The sequence below is a fragment of the Microtus oregoni genome, unplaced genomic scaffold (genome assembly GCF_018167655.1).
Source record: "Microtus oregoni isolate MIOR12 unplaced genomic scaffold, Mior012 000003F_ref0000135, whole genome shotgun sequence".
NCBI classification, from domain to species: domain Eukaryota; kingdom Metazoa; phylum Chordata; class Mammalia; order Rodentia; family Cricetidae; genus Microtus; species Microtus oregoni.
The window spans coordinates 23,950,386-23,972,113 of NW_024543062.1; the positions used below are offsets into that span (position 1 = coordinate 23,950,386).

Below are 21,728 nucleotides of genomic sequence, written 5' to 3' on the forward strand. Positions count from 1 at the left end.
CAAGAGGCTTTATTCAGTACACAGGTACCTGGGGCGACTTAGTCTCTCGGGAGACAAGTGCGCCTGCAGACTGGGGGAAGGTCTTTTTATAGGAAAGAGGGCAGCAGAAGCAGATTACAGAAGCAAATGCATCGTTAGTGGTCAGTTGGAATGGGGCAAGGGGCACAGGTGGTTTTTCCTCTCCCAGCACAGATGTATGGGAACAGATATCCTGTTAATTGATGTCCTGCCCGAATCTATGGATATAAATATCCTGTTTTGCAGCCAGGGACCCTGACCTTACTCTGCACTTACAGTCGTTCATCAAAAGCTTTGTGAAATGACGTTACAGCAGCCAAGCTGGGATCTTTCATAGGGGGAGTTGTCTCTTCTGTGAATTACTGATATTCTAAGTTGGGCACATGTGCTGACTATAGGCATCCTGTTTCCTTAAGCAAACGGGAGGTTCTCATTAGAGCAGGCCAGCTGCGGGTTCCTTATCGCTTGAGGCCAGATGGCTGACCGGCTGACCGCAGATATCTTGCCTGGCTTCTCCGCCCTTGTTCTCAAGTCGAACTTCCCTGCTCTAATGTTACTTGCGTTGCTCCAAAGTTTAAGCCTGGGATTGCTGCTGCTTAGCTGTTTGTCTATACTGTGGGGGTCTTTCAACGGGATGATGACAGTAAAGGTGTTTGCTTCCTTTTATTGTATATTTAGTTTAATTTTAAATTTATTCAAGTGTTTCTGTGTGTGAGAGAGAGACACAGAGAGAGAGAGACAGACAGACACACACACACACACACACACACACAGAGAGAGAGAGAGAGAGAGAGAAGGAGAGAGAGTTCAGTATAAAGTTAGGCTCCAGACACTTTCTAGGTCACATATCAAAAGTTTTCATTATGAAAACAAAAGTCAATAAACAACTCTGAACTTTTTCTTTATTTGCTTGTTTGTTGATTTGTTTGTCCGTTCGTTCATTCTTCTGTTCACATATTTGCTTACTTTATTTATTTACAGTGGAAGAGTTCTGTTAGGGTTAGGAATCAGTACAGAATGATCCATCAGACAGGCTCCAAAACCACAGAGAAACCCTGTCTCGAAAAACCAAAAAAAAAAAAAAAAAAAAAAAAAAAAAAGATCCATCAGAATGGTAGGAAAGAGTAAGATGTCCGCCATGACCTTCCCTTTTGAAAGGGAGCATTCTGAGGGAAACAGGTCCCGAAGGCAAGACTAAGAGGAGAAACCTGAGTTTCAAGTGCTGCCTGCCTCCCACAAGTCCTTTCCCCAAAGTCAGGCATTTAGATAAACAAGGATCTCCTTTCAGTCCCTTTTGAGGAACTTCAGGCCCTGACCTGAACACTTGAGGCCTATGGCAAGGTCAATGCTAGCTACCCTCCTCCTCCCCCAAAGACCTGAAGCCACGCCCCAGTTCACTGCTGCTGGAATTCATTCTCAGATCCTGCAGCCAGGGCACAGACCATTTCTTTTAGAAATCCCTTCCCCACCACCCACATATGTCAGATAAATAAATACTCCCCAGCAGAAGTTCAAAAGCAGATTCTCAAAAATTTGCTTGATTTTTTTTTTCTCGAGACAGGGTTTCTCTGTGTAGCATTGCTAGCTGTCTGGCCTTCAACACACAGAGACCTGCCTCCCTTCTTGTGGAGTTTTGGGGTTACAGCCTTGTGCCTCCACCAACCAGTTCATTTATTATTTTTAATGCCAGGTTCTTTAGTTTAATTTTAGTTAATTTTCTGAAATTGTATGCTTCCTTTTAAAAACCGAACCCACTGATTTACATTAGCAAGAGACTTGTTGTTGAATTTGGCGTAAATTTCCAGCCAATCTGGAACAGGTCTGTCTTTAGATTAGAAGCCAGTCCTGGACCACGGTGCTGAGTCCCTTCTGCTAACCTGGTCCCGTCACTCAGAACTCACCAGCCAATCAGAGCCTCCAGTTGACTCTCAAGTCAGATGGGAGGGTTCATCCGGGAGCCAGACTTCCGTTCCGGTTCAGCCCCCTCAAGCACTGCGTCTGGGGCTCTCCGGTGGGCAGAGAGTTTTTCAGCTTGGCGGCTGCACCATGGTGAGTGAGGGGTTGCCCTACACAGACGGGAGGAGTAGCCGGGCTTGGCGAGGGAGGGGTCGCTGTCCGGAAGCTAGGCAGAGCGGCCGCTGAGGCTCCAGGCTGGTGTGGTAGCAGGGTGGGAGTCTGCAGACAGACACAGAGTTTAGCGTCTTCTTCCATCAGTAGTCCTAACCTTGCAGCTCTCTGCTGGCAGCCTCTAAATCCCTTCACTGCCCGGGTTTGTGTCTGCACAGAGCAGAGCATCGGGAGCCGCAGATGGTGGTGTCTGTCGTGTTTATATCGTTACATGTGGAGTGAGATCACCACATTCGCCAAACGCGGAGACTCCTGGTCTCTCCTGGGTCTTCAGAAGTTCTGCACTTTTAACATTTAGGTTTGGGATCCGTCTGTAGTCAATTTCCTGTGGCTTGTAAACGGATTCTCCTGTGTAGAGCAGCGCTCCACTACTAAACTGTGTTGTAGACGAGTATAGCTGATGATAGAATTACTGGTATAAGGATTTACTGGTTCTTAGGAGACATAAAGTCACACAAAGTAAATTTAAGTGACGGTGGGCTGCATCCCAAATATCCAAAGATGAGTAGCATGCACACCATGCCTGTTAGAGATTAGTATCATGAGGTGCAAATGTTCAGGAGGATTAATCAGCCATTAAGCTACATTCCTATAACAAATGAGACAACCATGATTTACAACCAGCCAGAAGACCCACTTCTCCATCAAAGGCCTCTGACCTGCTGCTCTGGGGCCATTACGGGGTCACAACCTTGTGTGCCAGGAGAGTATAACAATTCTAGAACAGCTGCATTTTTCAGCTCTTAGGAAAGCAGTTTTGACCCAGTGTCTCCTTTGCTGATTGAGGTGGACTTGAATATTGTCTGCAGCCCCACAGGGCATTGCCCTTGCTATCCTCCTGGCTAACCATCGTACATCCTTGATTACAAGTATGCTGCACCACCAAGCTCTAAAATTACCAGTTTGAGTCATACACTGGGCCTGTCCATTGCAGTAACAATAAAAGGATTTGCATGTGGAGCATGCCTTCCCGCTTCAGACCAGAAAAGGAGGAATGGTGTACTGTGTACACTGGAGGGGGTAAACACACTGGACAATAGCTAGATCTTAGACTTAAATTTAAAGCCATGGGCTGCAGGGGTGTCCATTACAAAGAAGGACACAGTGATAGGGCACAGTTAGTGACTTTCTGTGTAAGTCCCATCATACATTAATTCATTCCTTGTGAATGAAGACAAACACTTGTGGGTGTATAGTTTAGGGAGGAGAGCTTGAACTCCTAAGTATTTAGTTTCCAATTAGTGAACTCTCCCATGCAGATATGTCCAATCCTGGTTGACATAGTGAAGTCAGCTCCGATGTTTGTGACACAGGCAATTGGCTCTAACTCCATGTGTCAGCTTACAGCACTCAGCAGCTAACATTTTACATGGGACAAAGTCATGCATCCTCTTATTAATGGCATTCTCCCTACCAGGGAAGTGCCTACTCTATTTCAAAGTCAGTGTAACTGAGTGTTCAATTATTTTTTATCATTTTCAGAAATCTATTACTGGGGCTGGAGAGGTGGCTCAGGGGTTAAGAGCATTGCCTACTCTTCCAAAGGTCCTGAGTTCAATTCCCAGCAATCTCATGATGGCTCACAATCATCTGTAATGAGATCTGATGTCCTCTTCTGGCCCACAGGCAGACACACAGACAGAGTATTGTATACATAATAAAATAAATAAATATTAAAAATAAGTCATTTTTTGGTTATCATTTTTTAGATTTCATTTTCTCCAAGGCATGACTGCTATAATCTGTTTCTATTTTCCAATGTTTCCCAGTTTTTGAATTTCATTCCATTTTTTAGTGCTGTTTATTTATTCATCTATTTCTTTATAGCAGTGATTCTCAACCTGGTGGGCCATGACTCCTTTTGGGTGATCAAATGAACCTATCACAGGACTGGCCTAAGACCATTAGAAAGTATGAATATTTATATTATAATTCATAACGGTAGCGAAAATATAGTATTTTGTAGCATGAAAATAATTTTATAGGTGGGGAGATCACTACATCATGAGTAACTATTAAAGAGTCTCAGCACTAGGAAGAATGAGAACAGCTGCTTTAGATTAATGTCTCCTGTAGCTCAGGCTTGCATCCTGCTATGTAACTGAGAACTGCTGTGAACACCCAATCCTGTCTCTGCTACCTAGTGCTGGAAAGACAGTCCTGCAACTCCTACCAGGCTGGACCTTGACTGGTCGGTGTGAAGGAGAAATAGATCAGTGAATGAGTATCCTCCAATTTCTGTAGATTTTATTGTGAATTTAGGAGTGAAGTGGGAGCCGTGTAAGAATTGAGTTCACTGACCAAGTGTAAATCCAGTGTAGTCACAACAGACAAAGGATGGGCAAGAAGGAGGGTAAAAGCTTTCCTGTTGTGACTGTAGTTGTCATTAGCTGTGAGTAGTGAGTTGATCAATTTTAGATGTTCCATAAATGTCCTGTATGGACATTTCATGGGTCCACAGATCACACACAGGACCTGATGCCTTGGAAGAGGAACAGGAAGTGTTTTGGGAGAATGGAAGATTTTATTAAACTACAAATTTCCCAGATTAGGTTCTTGTCTGCCTATAGTGTGTAAGGACAAACCTGGAGGATGTTTGCTTTCTGAGACATTCCATCTCTGCTCGCCCAGTGGGGTAACTGCTAATGTCTTGAAGCCCAGCTGGGTGGTCCTAGAGGGATTCTGGTTGGCAATTAGGAGCACCAGAGGTAGTTTACAGGTTCTTTCCAGGATTCTCTTGTTCTGCTGTATGGAGCTATAAGGAGGGCCAGAAGCCATGTCATGGTGAATGTAGAAGCAACTGTCCTCAGACCAGGAAGAGCAGTTTGGCTGAGTTGTCAGAGCTGCTTGGACAGGGATGAACCTTGAGCCAGACAGTTTCTGTTGTTCTTTGTGGTGACCTGGGTTGGTGCCCTTGACCTCTGACCTTTTTTGAGAGTGGGGGAGACTATGAGCTTGTAATATTGTTGCCTCACACTATGTAATTGAAAATTGCTTTGAAAACCTATTCCTGTCTCTATTGCCCAGTGCTGGGTAGATAGTCCTTCAACTTCTTCAGGACTGGATCTTGACTGGTCAGTGGGAAGGAAAAATAAAGCAGCTAATGAGAGACCTCCAGTCTCTCTGACTTTCAGTGTATTATTGTAGATGAAGAGGGTGAGTACATAGGTCAGGCTTGAAGCTGGTAGATTCACAGTGCAGAAAGGGAGAGACAGGACAGTGGCTGAGAACTTTAGTACATCAACAGTAGTTGAGATTAGCAATGCAGAACCAGGAAATCAATTTTAGGTGCTTCACCAATGTCCTGATGCTCATTTCTTGATGTCCACAGGCCAGGCAATCAAGAATCTGGATAAAGAACCAAACTTATCATGAAACCAAATTGCTATAGTTACAATAGTTCAACGAAAATAGATCTGAGTAAAATGTGGCCCTGCCTAACAGGAATGTTATTTTACTGGTTTTAGATATATATCCTGAGACAAAAGGGTTTGAGAAATCTTTGATATGCTCTAATATAAATCCCTTGTTTCTGAAGAACATGGCCATAAATCCTGTTTCAACTTTTCAAAATAATTTTTTGAGATTATAACTATATCATATCCACATTCTCTTTCCTGTCCGCAAGCCTTACCATGGCCCCTTAATATCTTCTAATTCATGGTCCATTTGTCTTTAACAACAGTTGTGAATGTGACCTGTGTTTGGCCGTGGGAATTCCCAGGTATGATGCGATGGGTTGGCTGCACTGCACATTGAGTGTGTAATGGAATGTGCAAACAAAGGACCCTGTGCTTTGGATGAGGAAAACTGTATGCTTTAGAAAAGTGGATGAATGTGTACTGAAATACAGACTTTCTGGACTTAGGCCCTGTCTTCTGGGCTCAGAGGACAGAGCAGGAATTACTGTGTTTTCTGAGTCATTTGATCTCTGATCACCCATTAGGGGAGATGATAATATTCTGAGGCCCAGCAGGGTGGCCTTAGCCAATGAGGGACTCTGGAAAGTCTTAGCAATCAGGAATAATAGTGGCAGGTAGCTTGCAGGTTCTTTCCAGGATTCTTCTCTACTTTTATTGTAATGAGTTGTAAGGAAGACCATAAGCTATGCCAGTGTGAGTGTAGGGTATTCAGAGAAGGTCTATTGAGCTGTCGTTTCTGCTGGGATTTGGATGGACCATGAGCCATGCTCTGGTTCTGTTGCTCTATGATTTGGGCAGTGTTCCTTGTCCTCTGAGCCTCGCTCTGTATGGATTTCCTGGGGAGAGGGAGACTCTGTAGCCCTGGCATGGTAGCACATTATGCTTGTAATCTGACTGTCCACTGTACACACAGAGTCATGCTTTTGGTCTACAATCGAAAGACAGATTTGAAAACTGATAATCTGCTTTCTAGAAGTTCTGAATATTGCTGTCTACTTTCAAGTTTGTCTTATGTTTCAAGTAGTTTTAAAGCTGGTAGAACTACAGTGATGTTGATTTAGCAATGCATGATTTAAATGTTTCTAACTTTCTGCTACCACCAGCTGCAATGGTGTGATTCATTGATGATTAGTTCCAGGGGACAAAGAGAGTTTCTGAGCTGTAGAGGTTTCTTAGGCATGTATGGTGTTGCACAGGTAGAAAGAGCAGAATCTATATCTTTGCTATAATCCATGTGACAGGAAGTAGAAATTATTCTATATTGCTTTGGGATTGGGCATCAGTATGGCTGGGTTTACCTGAAAACACAAGGAGGTCTAAGGGGCTGCAGAACCATAGCTGATGGAGGAGGGTCATCTGTCATGTGTTACTTTCATTGCTTAATAAAGAAACTGCCTTGGCCCTTTGATAGGACAGAAAATTAGGTAGGCAGAGCAAACAGAACTAAATGCTGGCAGGAAGAAGGCAGTGAGGCAGATGCCATAGCCCTCCTCTCCAAGATGGATGCATGTTAGGATCTTCCCGGTAAACCACCACCTTGTGATGCTACACACATTAATAGAAATGGGTTAATCAAGATATGAGAGCTAGCCAATAAGAGGCTGAAACTAATGGACCAGGCAATGTTTAAAAGAATACAATTTGTGTGTTGTTATTTCGGGTATTAATCTAGCTGTGCGGGAGCCAGGTGGGAATGCAGCCTACAGCTCCATCTACACATAGCAGTAAATCATCTCTTTTTGCAGAGACGGATCTAGAGCATGGGCTCTCTCCAGAAGAAATACTAGTTCTGGAGGGTCAGAAACAACAGTTTAAGGGTCACTTTGAGGTAATTTTGTGAAAATTGTGAAGTCTTTAATTTCTATACACATAGAATCATAGGTAGCTGGATAACATTGGTCAAGATCACACGTTTCCTGAATAAGTTTCCTTTGGTCTTTTGATTAATAGCTGACTATATTTTCTGCCTTAGTTCTTGGCTTTTTCTCTCCATTCTCTTTATTCTTTCCCAAATATCATACACTTCTTGATTGATCAGCTTTGTGGTAATTTTTTCCCCCGAGATAGGGTTTCTTTGTAGCTTTGGAGCATGTCCTGCTACTCGCTCTGTAGACCAGGCTGGCTTCAGACTCACAGAGATCCTCCTGTCTCTGCCTCCTGAATGCTAGGATTAAAGGCGTGTGCCACCACCACCCAGAAAGAAGTCATATTATGTCAATCTGTGTACTATTTTTTCATAACCCCATTGATTACTCTGTGTGCTTTCAATACGAATGTAGCTTTGTAATCAGCTTTTCTGTTATAAATTGCTGGGAATTGTCATTGTTCTGTATTTATTTATGGTGCAAATTTATATACACATCATCTTAACATTGATGCATCATGTTTCCAAGGATCATTTATTTACTTCTTTATTTATTTAGGTTTTATTGCTCTTGTTGTTAATCTATGAGAGACTTTTGGTTTATTGGATAAAAGGTATTATGGATGTTGACAGGTGGCTCAGCACATATTCATTTTGGAGGTGATCTGAGTTCAGATACCTACACTCAAGTTGTGAGGCTCATAACTCTACCATTTCAGATCCAGGGCCTCTGAATCCCTCTTTTTTTCTGTTACTTAAATACATATGGAAGACATTCTCACTCTTGCACAAACATATGCAAAAAATAGCAATAAACTGGTTTTCAAAAGTGCTTGTGACTTATAAGGCAATTAGAGTGAAACAGGTTGTTTGGCCTATTAGCTCAGGCTTCTTATTAACTAGCTCTTTCATCTTAACCCATGCCTATTAATCTCTGTATAACCATGAGGCTGTAGCCTACTGATAACGTTCTGGGGTGTCTTTCTGATTTGACAGTTACATGGCATCTCTTAGACTCTGCCTACTCTTTCTCTATTTCTCTTCCAGCCTGGCTATATTATGCCTTGCCATAGGCCAAAGCAGCTTTATTCAGTAACCAGTAAAAGCAACACTTGTACAGAAGGACATCACACATCACTTTTCCTATAATCTATCCCAACTGCAGTTTCCCCTCCCTCCATTCCTTTCAGTCCTCTCTACTATGCCCTTCTCCACCAGATCCACTCAATCTTCATTTCCCTTCAGAATAGAGCAGATATCCCAGAGATATCAATAAAGCCATACATAGCAAATTGATGTGATAGGCACATATCAAAGACTGGATGAATCAACCTAGTAGGAGGAAAAGGCTTCCAAGAGCAGGCAAAAGATTCAGAGATATCGCCACTCCCACTGTTAGGAGTTGCACAAAAACACCAAGCTACACAGTGATAACATATATGCAGAGGACCTAATGCAAACTCCTGCAGGCTCCGTGATTACTATTTCAGTCTCTGTGAGCTCCTATGAACCCTACTTAGTTGATTCTGTGGCCTGCATTCTCCTGTGTCATTTTAGTTAGGAAAGATTTTGTCTATGATTTTTTTTGAAATTTCTATGCCTTTGGGGTGAGTTTCTTCTCCATTTCCTGTTATTCTTAGGATTGGTCTTTTCCTAGTATTTCAAATTTTCTGGATGTTATATTTCAGGAAATTTTAGGTTTACCATTTTCTTTGATCAATATATCTATTTCTTTTATCATGCTTTTAAAGTCTGAAATTCTATGTTTCATATTTTGTATTCTTTTGGTGAAGCAAGCCTCTGTAGGTCTCATTTGATTATTTAGATTTTCATTTTTATAATTTCTTCAGTTCACATTTTTTAATGGCTCCTATTTCTATTTTAAGATAGTGAACAGATTCATTCATTTCTGTCAACTGTTTCTTTGTTTATGTTTTGGCTTTCGTTAAGGGATTAATTTTCTCCAATACTTCATTTATCCTTTTTCTGCTTAAGGGATTCTGTTATCTCTATAAAGTTTGTTTTAACTTAATTGTGCTTCAACTGTGTTAGAATGTTCAGGGCTTGCAATAATAGTAGGATACCTGGAATCTGGTAGTGACTTATTGCTCTTGCTGTTGTTGATTGTATTTTTATGCTGGTGTCCAGGTATCTTGGTTTGACATATTTGTGGGTCTAGGTACCAATTTCTCAGTTTGTCTTTGTTGCATGGCTGTTTTGTTCCTTGGTTTCTCTTTGCTGTCTAGTTTTCTGCTTTATGTGGCTTGAACAGAGGCTCTCATCCCAAGTTAGGGCTGGAAATCTTACAGATGGTGTGGCCTTTGCTCCCGGAGGGAGTGTCTGCCCATGTTTGGGAGAGGGTAGGGAACTTGGGGATAGTGTTGAGGGGGACTGAGAGAATGAGGAAGGTCAGTTGGAAGGTGGCCTAAATAGACTTCTTGCAGATAGTGTGTGGGTCTCCACCCAAGTTTTAGGCTACAACACAGAGAAAAGGAGTGAAGTGGGATTGGGGATAGTGTTGTGGGACTATCAAAAGAATGGAGGAGGTACACAGACAAGAAACCTATGTGAATTTCTGGTGACTGGCATAGGTTCTGGTCCAGCAGAGAGTCTTCGCCTCAGTTTTCCTACCTGTTTTTTTTGGCTGATGTGGCCTGCACTTGAGCAGAGGCTATGCATCTGATATAGGGGTGGGTACATGGTTTTGGGGCATAGCAGCTGTAGGGTTGCATAGCAGCTGTAGGGTTGCTGGAGGATTGTGTCTGTGGGAATGTAGGGAGTGTGGAAATTTTATGGGCTTGTGGTCTATCTGTTCTTCTGAGTGGTGTGACGTACACATGAGTCTGCCTAAGTTGGGAGCTGTAACACAGTCATATTCCTAATTTTTATGAATGGGAATATGTGCTGTGCCATTATATGTTGTAAATATTTTTTTTTACAACATGTGACAGTCAGGAGATTGTCTTAAGTGTCAGAAGAGACTTTGGACATTTGCGATGTTTGGGCTGCTACAGAGTATAAGGATCATTGGACTTAGACTAAATATATTTTTATTTTTATTTGTATCTATTCTTATCTCATACTATATATCCTGATTGGATTCCTCCTTTACTCATTCCAGTCCCTCCCCCACCTAATTCCCATTGTCCCAGCTTTACTGCTTCCTTTCCCTTCAAAAAAGAGCAGACCTCCCAGGTATATCACCAAATAAGTCATACCAAGGTGCAATAGGGCTAGGCACAAACTCTTCAAGGCTAGACCATGTAATGCAATAGAAGGAAAAGGATCCAAGAACAGACAAAAAAGTCAGACACACCATGACTCCTACAGTTAGGAGATTTCACAAACATCCCAAACTAAACAACCATAGCATGTATGCAGCCATGAAGACTCTGTGATTGCTACATCAGTTTCTTTGAGCCACTATATGCCCTACTTAGTTGCTTGTGTGGGCCATATTCTCCTGATTTCTTCAACCACTGAATGCTACAATACTCACACCCTCCTTCTACAAGATTCCTAGAGCTCAAGCTGTTTGGGTAGGGATCTCTGCATGGGATTCCATCAGCCCCACTCATTGTCTAAGCTGCTTTTGGTTAGAGGATTTAATCAGAAAAACAGAAATATAAGTTAGAACAAAAAATGGAAAACCAAAAGTAACATTGATGCTAGGCAGAACCTGGAATGATGTCTCTTGAAAGAGTATAGAAGATATCTAGACTTTAGGTGGCAAAATACATAGAAAGTAGTACACAGAACTAAATTGGCTGTTCTTGTAGGACCAGGAAGATGGAAATGTTAGGAGGAATGCCAGAAAGTAGAGATTGAGATCATAGGATTTCAGTTGGAAATGATAGACTCCATAACAGATTAAGTTAGAGGTCATTTGTGTGATATTTTTTGCTCCAGAATCTTTCTTTTTCTGCCTGTGACCTGGAAATTTAGTAAAGCACAATTAAAAAATGATGGGCTAATTCCTTAAATGAAATATTAGATCAGTTGGAAGGTTATTCTTGATGACTCATTTAGGTCTGCAGTAAAAAGAAAACATTTGGGGCTGAAATAAATGAAAATGAAAAGATAGTTTCAGGTGGCACCCAATTACTGAAACAAGTAGGGATTTTCAAGGAGTTTCTTACTATTATGGAAAAGGCCCTTGCCATGGAATGGAAGTCTAGCAAGGTGCTCCAGGAGTAAGACTATCCACATAAACCTTCTATTTATGTAATGAGTAAGCAAAGTGATTCCTAGTCCTAGCAAGCAACTTCTTACAAAATCTGCTACACATGTGGTCCAAGTGTGTTAGTGTCTGTCAACTAAGAAGTTAAACTTTTCAGGATCACTCATCATGTACTGGTCCTGGAAGCAAGAAAGAATCACCATTTAACGTAAGGGGTTCTTAGTTTGTGATTACAACTCAGCATTGTTACTGGCATCCATGTTTGGCAGAGTCAGAAACCCAGTGACGAGATTGTGAGAGTCCATTTCATGAAGCTGTGAGGATGAAACCTGTTGTTGTTGTTGTTGTTTTTAGTCTTTGGGGGCCTTTACCCAGCTCTCAAAAAATGACATACACTGGGCTTTTTATTTCTTATAAATTCCTGGTTTGAGGTTGTCTTATTTCTAGTCAACTTTTCTTAACTAATTGTCATATCTACCTTTTGTCTGTGGGCTTTTATCTTTCTCTGTATACATTTTTTTACTTCTTACTCTATGGCTTGCTGAATGGCTGGCCCATGCCTTCCTCTCCTTTTCTTGGTCATCCTTCCTTTTTCCCTCCAAGATTTCCCCTCCCATTTATTCTCTCTGCCTGCCAGCCCGTCTCATTCTTTCCTACCAAGCTATTGACTGTTCATTAGGCCAAACAGGTACTTTAGACCAGCCCAGTATCAGAGCTTCACAGAATTAAAGAATGCAACATATATTTGCATCATTGAAACAATTGTTTCACAACATAAATAAATATAACACATCTTACAATATTATTCCACAACAGCAAGGGTTGTATTTTGATATAGCCTAGGTTGCATTTTTGATACCACAAAATATTGAGATTTCTAAACTAAAAGACATCTTTTATGGAGAACTAACTGAATATAGGGAGTGGAAGTAACCAAAGAGATCAATGTATGAGAAAATGCAGGGATAGGGCCATCTAAATCCTTTGACACTGAAGCCCTGTGCATCTGAGACAGAGCTACAGGATTTGATGTTTGTCCTGCTATGCTTCAGTCCTGCCTTGGTTCAGTCTTCCCTCACTATGTCTCCATTTCTCTACTTTATAGTGTGAATGGTATTCTGTCCCATTGTATGTTGGAAAGATGTAACTTGTTTTCTGATTTTTACAAGATGTTACTTGCTGTGGGACAATGGTCTTGTACCTTGTAAAGATTTGTCACTTCTATTGGTTTAATAAAATGCTGATTGACCAGTAACCAGGCAGGAAGGATAGGTGGGGTGACCAGACCAGGAGAATTCTGGGAAGAGGAAAGGCTCAGTCTGCAGTTGTCACCCAGACACAGAGGAAACAAAGAGGAGAATGCTTCACTGATAAAAGGTACCAAGCCATGTGGCTAACACAGACAAGAATTATGTACTAATCTAAGATGTAAGAATTAGTTAATAAGAAGCCTGAGCTAATAGGGCAACCAGTTTATAATTAATGTAGACATCTGTGTGTTTCTTTGGGACCGAATGACTATGGGACAAGGCAGGACAGAAACCTCTGTCAACAAATCCCTGTCAAGTGATTGTCTTGAACATCAGAAGAGACTTTGAACATTTGAACAGTGTAGGGCCTATTGCAGACTGCGAGTATCATTGAAGTGACTAAATTAATTTTCTTCATGGTTGACCATGAGCATATAGTGACCCAGGTCAGAATATAATTGATTGAATGAAAAACTTCCCAGATAAGAAGATATATTTTAACATGTGCCTCTTCTTGGTAACTTTCATTTGATTGCTTGTGAAACCATTAGTAGGAGGAGTTTTTCTGAATGAAATTTCTCATTGGGATGTGATATCATATAGTAAGGAGGGGTGCTTGTTTGTTCCTAGCTTCTCAGTCCCAAAATAATCACACAGAAACTGTATTAATTAAATCATGGTTTGTCCCATTAGCTCTAGCTTCTTATTGGCTAACTCTTACATTTTAATTTAACCCATTTCTATTAATCTGTGTATCACTACATGGCTGTGGCTTACCAGATAAAGTTTCCAGCATCTGTCTCTGGGTGGGCTACCTAACTTCTCTCTGACTCAGCCTTCTTCCTCCCAGCATTCAGTTTAGTTTTCCCCCACCTACCTAAGTTCTGCCCTATAGCTCTGCTATAGGCCCAAAGCAGTGTGTTTATTAAACAATGATAATCACAGCATACAGAAGGGAATCACACATCACCTTCCCTTTTCTGTTTAAATGGAAAGGAAGGTTTCAATTTTAACATAGTAAAATTACAAATAACAAAACAGGTATCGTGCAAGAATTACAGTTACAGTATTTATATCTACTTTATCTTTTATCATAACTAAAGAAAACTATAACTATAAATTCTTCAACTCCATCAAAGACTCCAGAAGGATATACTATTACCTAAGTAATCAGGAAGTATATTGTAAGTAACTTCCAAAACTCTAGAAATGACAGAGACATCTCATTGCCCAGACAGTAACCCAAAGTTCTTGTGTGTTGTTGGGGCATCCAGTCCTCAGCCCACAGGCCCATAGTATCTGGCAGACTTTTCCATGAAGCAGGAAATTTGAAGACCTGTTCTGCCTTGCAATGGAAAAGTCCATCAGTTGCTGTCTTCTGTGCCCTGCAGAATGTCTGGCAGACTCTTTCATGAATCAGGAACCCCCAAGAATCATCTCACCTTTAGGCAAGTTCAGCAGTCATTTCTCTGTGGATCCTGCATGTCCAGTTCATCAAACAGTCCAGGCAAGATCAGTTTCTTGCCCAAATGGCTAACAAACTCCATAAGGAGCCTCTTCGATATCCATCATCCTCTCAAAGTAGATTGGTGTCACCAGGAGCAGATGTGTTTCATTGTCCTGAAAAGCCTTAAGCTCTTAAAACATTTTAAATGCCATATTCTGAAAGATTTGGAGAATCGCTATTTATCTGAAATACAACTCTGTACATCTAGAAAATCTAACTAACATGAGTACAAACTTGACTATTACTATTATAGATGACTATTTACATATAATTTAATTATGCATACATTTTTAAATGAGTTGCACAAATGCAATACCTTAATCAAGAGGAGAAATACCTAAAATACAATTGACCTTAAATTTGTATCAACAAACCAAGATCCATACCAATGCAAATCTCTATAGCATATCCCCCTTTAAATGTAAACAAACATTCATGAACAGTATTTGGGAATATGGGTATAGTTCTCTCCAAACTGCTTCCTGCTTTTTATTTGGTGAAGTAATTTTTGGGGACATTCACAGTGACCTTTAGGGTGGCCTTGAGTCATCAAGCCACATTAGTCTGGAAGGATTCCACAGGTTCTCATCCTCTGTGGAAACCAAAGAAGAACCTCTTTTCTAAAGCAACAAATCCTTAGACCCAAATTCTGAAGATATGATACCTTTAAAGCATATATGTTGGTTTCTTAGCTCCTTTACAGTCAAAAAATGCAAAGAAAACACAATAATAGACATAATCCAGACACTCTGTATATAGTACATCTTTATGTGGCTCATTTGTTTTTATTCTATTACTTTTCGATATTTATTTTATTATCTTTACTCCTTTAAGACTGTCTGTACTGTCTCTTTAAAGACTTTATTTCATTTTTTTTTTTTTGGTTTTTTTCAAGACAGGGTTTCTCTGTGGCTTTGGAGCCTGTCCTGGAACTAGCTCTAGTAGGCCAGGCTGGTCTCGAACTCACAGAGATCCACCTGCCTCTGCCTCCCGAGTGCTGGGATTAAAGGCGTGCGCCACCATTGCCCGGCTTTATTTCATTTTTTTATAAACCATTTACTTCTTTTTATAACTCTCTATATTATTTTTCTTTTCTCTCCCAGTTCTATGTACATTTTTTAAACATACTGTGTCTCATTTAGAGGTCTTTTATGTGTGAATATGTCTTATTGTATATCTGTAATCCTTTACTGTTCAGGAGTGCTTCTTAAAATGCTAAGCACTTCTTATGAACTTAAGCTGGGTCATTGGTAGAGCAAATATGTCCTGCCTTCTTGATTCACAAAGTCCAACATGGCAGAGGCACATTGCTTCCTCCGAGAGCCATGTACATTACCCCATTTACAGGCACACAGGGGGTCTAAGTTGCCATTAGCAATCTTCTCACAGACCCCATAACTGGTCCTCCAGAAAGAGAGTTCACACTGGCAGCACAGCCCAGAAAGCCGGCATTTCAAAATGGTGCAGCCTTTTTTCTGCTACCTCTAAATCAGGAAAACCTCTCTTAAAGGTGCCAAAGCATGTCACCAGTAAGCAAAGCCTATTTGGGGAAAGAAATGTGGCTAAACTTCAGTTTTTTAGTGTCTAAAATTCCTTTCCAAGCTCTCTAAGATTTTAAGTGGATTTTAGTTGGCCATGTGGGCACCAGTTTGTTGTGGGAATCTGCTTGTTAGTTCCCAGCTGCTCAGCCTGAAAATAACCACACAGAAACTGTATTAATTAAATCACTGCTTAGCCCATTAGCTCTAGCTTCTTATTGGCTAACTCTTACATAATAATTTAATTAATTTCTATTAATCTGTGTATTGCCATGTGGCTGTGGCCTATGAGGTAAAGTTCTCAGCATCTGTCTCCTGCAGGGCTACAAGACTTCTCTGACTCTGCCTTCTTCCTCCCAGAATTCAGTTTAGTTTTCCCAATCCACCTAAGAGTTGTCCTATAGCTCTGCTGTAGGCCCAAAAGCAGTTTCTTTATTAACCGGTGATAATCACAGCATCCAGAAGGGAATCTCACAATATGAGTTTCTATAGCCTCAAACCATTTCCTGTTCTTTGTGGCTACTGTGTTGTGGTTGAAACTAATCAGCCAGCTTTTCTTTTGATGTCATAACTTCCCCACCATCATAAACTCTATCACTAAATCATATAAGATATAGTAGAATTATCTGCTATTTGTTGCTAAGGTGGTTTGGTAGTCTACTGTTTATATTTTTGTTTGTTTGTTTGTTTTTGAAGACAAGATTTGTCTCTGTAGCCCTAGCTGTCCTTAAAGTAGTTCTATAAACCAGGCTGACTTCAAACTCAGAGAACCTCTGACTCTGACTCTCAAGTGCTGGGATTAAAGGTTGGCCAGCATTCCTGGCTTTTTTGTTTTTATATTGTATCATGGGTTTGTTCATATCAAGCATATGCTGTTGTACTGAGCTTCACCCACATCTTGAATTTTAAAATTTGTCAGAGGGTATCATTATGTTTCCCAGGATGGCATGTATTCATGACATTAATACTACCTGTGCCTTCTGAGTCATTGGATTGCAGGTGCATAACCTTTCTGCCTGTTTTGTTTGTTTTGAATTTTTATCTTAAAAAGAGTATTTTACCTGTATGCATGGATATGCATCATGTGAGTACCTGGTCCTTCCATTGATCAAAAGATGGTACTAGAAACCTTGAACTTGGAATAATGCAGTTATGACTGCCCCCCATGTAAGTCATTGGTACACAAGACCAGGAGGACTCTTTCCTGCTCTGTGTTGATTATTTGTAATCAGCATATTAATTGCTATTGTTTTCATTTGTCCATTTGTAACTTTTTAAGCACACAGTGCTTTTAGTAAAATCTTGTTTATGTTGCAGTTTAAATTGGGGCGCTTCAGGTTCTGGTAGATGAATAAAGAGTTGAAATGAATGTGCGTAACTGTTTGTGGAAACTTCAGCAAAAACCTATGAGTTATTTCTAGCTATCATGTTTGATTGATTTTTTTCATGTGAAACAGGTAATTAACATATATTTCTGGCTACTGTAGAAGTGATTGCATGGACTAGGCTGGTAGTCAACTCAGAGGCAGATAGGTATACATGCCTCTGCCTACTGAGTACAAGGATTAGAGGCATGATTCAATGCATTCAGCTTTTTTATCTTATTTTTCTTTTCTGTAGCTAGAAATCAATCATTCATACAATTTCTCTTATCTATACTCTGTACTGTTGATCTCTTTATGTATATTTCATTGTTGGGTAGTAGGCATTTCTCTTGCAAAGTGATATCAGATTCAAAGGGTTCAGAAATGACAGAGGTGAACCTCCTATTCAGTTTGCTTCGAAAGTGACTTGTTGATTAAATTATGATGTCTATGTCATGGAATAAGTATGGGGAGCACCAGAATTATATGACTATACTGTAAAAGAAGTACACATTTATAGTGTTGTTAATTCATGCTTTCTGTTGTACACATGTATGGCATATTTTAGAATGCAGTGACCTATGATGACGTGCATGTTGACTTCACTTGGGAAGAATGGACTTTGCTGAATCCTTCCCAGAAGAGTCTCTACAAAGATGTGATGGTAGAGACCTACAGAAACCTCACTACTATAGGTAAGACTGAATTATCTTTCATGTTTCAAATAAGGGGACAATTGTTCATTGGTTAATGATGCTCTTTTGTAATATGATTGAGAAAGAAGAATGGGTAAAGAAATCAGGCATGGCTTTAAGGTTTGCTTCAAATGGTAACTAAATTTTTTATAATTTTAAATATATAACATTTTTCTGGCACTATATTTTAGGATACATTTGGGAAGACCATAATATTGAAGAACATTGTCAAAATTCTAGACGACATGAAAGGTAATTTCCATGTATAAGCTGATACAAATGTACCTCTGAAGAATTTGTAATGTATCCTACATGTTTTAAACCAAAGCAACAATGTAAATAAAAACTGCATTTATGGTTATTAAATTATCACAAAATCATATGCCTTAATTTCAGATAGGTGAACTGCATTTGAAAGTCATTCTTTTAAGAAAGAAGTCAAGGAAATGATGCCTTAACCTATATTTCCATTTGAGTCATAATACAATGAGAGCTATTCTGTAAAATTGTCAATGCATTTATTTCATATTATAAAAGATATACATGTTGAAAAGGTGATAATCTCTGTAAATCTCTTTATTACACTAATAGTACGTAGAAAAGGTAGTTTAACACATATACTTGTGATTGTGTTAAGTTTAGTGAGGGGGCAGTTAGAGTCACAAATCAAGGGGCAGCTGTCATGGAGAGGCCTCAATCCAGATACCAAAAGTCTATGAGGACAGAAAGTCAAACTGTGAACTCAATGAAGAAGCCTTATATTTGTTATTCTTCCTTTACTTAGTATATCATATGTTCCTCTGGATACAAGCCACATGAGCATAGTGAAGTGAAGAAATATAACATACCTCTCTCTTAGAACAAATAGAAGATATATAGCAGTCCCCATGTTGAGTATACTTGTTGAATTTGATGTACAGGTATACAAGTCATTTTTTTCCTAGTCTCATTGTTAATATATCAACAAGCTCACATTTCAGAAAAGCACCATGAGTACTAGGACTGTGTAAAAATCTTCTGTTTGTCCTAGTACACTTAGCAAATGTAATTTCACTCACAATATAGGAAACATTATGAATGCAATAAGAGTGGTAAAGCTCTGAGTTTTTTCAGTTCTCTTCAAATACATGAAAATTCTCATACAGAAAAAAAGATTCTGGAAATGCAAACCATGTAATTAACGCTGTTATCAGTTATCCTCAGAGATGAAAAGCAAGCCTTAATGAAAGGGAAAAACAAGATTGTAAACATGGTGATTAAACCTTAACATATAATTCTTCTTTAAAATAGGACTAAATTGTAAAATTAATTTATACAGATAATAATAATATTCAACAATTTATTAAATGTAGTGATGCTTTCACATATACCATTATCATTGTAGGCATGAAAAAAGCCAAACTAGAAAGAAAACATCTGTATGTACTCAACATGTTAAACCCTTTGCATGTCATCTTCACAGGCATGAAAAAACATATACTATATTGAAACCCTATGAAGAAAATGAGTGTGGTAAAGCCTTTTCACATCACAGTCATCTTCAAATGCATAAAAGATCATACAGTGGAGAGAAACCCTATGAATGTAATCAATGTTGTAAAACCTATGCACGTCACCGTACTCTTCAACTGCATAAAAGAACACATACTGGAAAGAAGCCCTATGAATGTAATCAGTGTGGTAAAGCCTTTGCACTTCCCAGTACTTTTCATATGCATAAAAGAACACATACTGGAAAGAAGCCCTATGAATGTAATCAGTGTGGTAAAGCCTTTGCATTTCCCAGTATTCTTCAAAAACATAAAAGATTACATACTGGAGATAAGCCCTATGAATGTAATCAGTGTGGTAAAGCCTTTGTGTGTCAGAGTAATCTCCAAATGCATGAAAGAACCCATACTGGAGAGAAACCTTATGAATGTAATCAGTGTGGTAAAGCTTTCGCACGGCCCATTTATCTTCAAAATCATGAACGAACCCATACTGGAGAGAAACCCTATGAATGTAATCAGTGTGGTAAAGCCTTCGCATGGCAAGGCCATCTTCAAACTCATGAAAGAACCCATACTGGAGAGAAACCCTATGAATGTAATCAGTGTGGTAAAGCCTTTGCATGTCTCAGTACTCTCCAAAAGCATAAAAGAACCCATACTGGAGAGAAACCCTATGTGTGTAATCAGTGTGGTAAAGCCTTTGCACAGCACATTCATCTACAAAGTCATAAAAGAACCCATACTGGAGAGAAACCCTATGAATGTCATCAGTGTGGTAAAGCCTTTGTGTGTAACAGTTATCTCCGAATGCATGAAAGAACGCATACTGGAGAGAAGCCCTATGAATGTAATCAGTGTGGCAAAGCCTTTGTATGTCACAGTAGTCTCCAAACACATGAAAAAACCCATACTGGAGAGAAACCCTATGAATGTAATCAGTGTGGCAAAGCCTTCGCACGGCAAGACCATCTTCAAACTCATGAAAGAACCCACACTGGAGAGAAACCCTATGAATGTAATCAGTGTGGTAAAGCCTTTGCATATCCAAGTAGTCTCCAAAAACATAAACGAACCCATACTGGGGAGAAACCCTATGAATGTAATCAGTGTGGTAAAGCCTTTGCACAGATCTATCATCTACAAAGTCATAAAAGAAGCCATATTGGAGAGAGACCATATGAATGTAATCAGTGTGGTAAAGCCTTTGCTGATCAAAGTGGTCTCCAAAGACATAAAAGAAGCCATACTGGAGAGAAACCCTATGAATGTAATCAGTGTGGTAAAGCTTTTTCATATCACAATAGTCTCCGAAAGCACAAAACAACCCATACTGGAGAGAAAACCTGTGAATATAATCAGCACATTCATCTACAAAATCATGAAAGCAGCCGTACTGGAGTTAAAACCCTATAATTTAATAGGTGTGGTAAAGCCTTTGTATGTCACAATAGTCTCCAAACATGGAAGAACACATACTGGAGAGAAACCCTATGAATATAATCAATGTGGAAAAGCCTTTGTATGTATAGTGATCTCTGAAAACATAAGACAACCCATACTGAAGAGAAACATTACGTATGTAATTAGTGTGATAAAGGCTTTGTTTATCATAGTCATCTTCAAAGACATGAAGTAACACATGCTGGAGAGAAATCCTATGAATGTAATGAGTGTGGTAAAGCCTTTGCACTTCACAGGACTCTTCAAATGCATAAAAGATCACACACTGGAGATAAACTCTGTGAATGTCATCAGTGTGGTAAAGCATTTGCATGAATGAATAATCTAAGTCATGAGAAAAAGATACTGCAGAGAAACCCTATGAATGTATTCAGTGTGGTAAAATTTTGTACTTTATATAGGAGTAAAACTTTGTGTGCAACAATATGTAAAAATCTTTGTATATTACAATACACATGTATTTTATGTTGCATGTTGTGAATGTATTTTGTTACCATTGTTTAATAAAGAAGCTGCTTTGGGCCTGTGGGCAGGGCAGAACAGAGCAAGGCCAGAATTCCAAGCAGAGATAGAGGAGAAAAGAAAGTGGAGTCAGACTCCATGTATCTGCTGAAGGAGACAGATGCCCTGGAACCTTACTGGTAAATCAAAAGTCTTGTGATAAAATACAAAATAATAGGAATGGGCTAATAACAAGAATCCTGAGCTAATAGGTCAAGCAGTGTTAATTAATATAATTTCTGTGTGATTTTTTTTTCTGGTCTGGGCAGCCAGCAATGAACAAGAATCTTCTGCCTACAACACAGGAC

General features: G+C 39.7%; 1 protein-coding gene across 2 annotated transcripts; it reads left to right on the forward strand.

The window, feature by feature from the left end:
- The first annotated feature begins 1,989 nt into the window (after positions 1-1,989).
- On the forward strand, positions 1,990-21,495 carry LOC121446290 (zinc finger protein 431-like). 2 transcript variants are annotated; one of them, XM_041648819.1, is made up of 4 exons: positions 1,996-2,067; positions 17,839-17,965; positions 18,157-18,217; positions 19,428-21,495. In XM_041648819.1, the coding sequence occupies exons 1-4, from the start codon at positions 2,065-2,067 to the stop codon at positions 20,869-20,871; spliced, it is 1,635 nt and encodes a 544-aa protein (XP_041504753.1). In that variant the 5' UTR covers positions 1,996-2,064; the 3' UTR covers positions 20,872-21,495. The 2 variants fall into 2 exon arrangements, with proteins under 2 accessions (XP_041504754.1, XP_041504753.1); XM_041648820.1 differs by lacking the exon at positions 18,157-18,217 and having other exon boundaries at positions 1,990-2,067.
- The last annotated feature ends 233 nt before the right edge of the window (positions 21,496-21,728 follow it).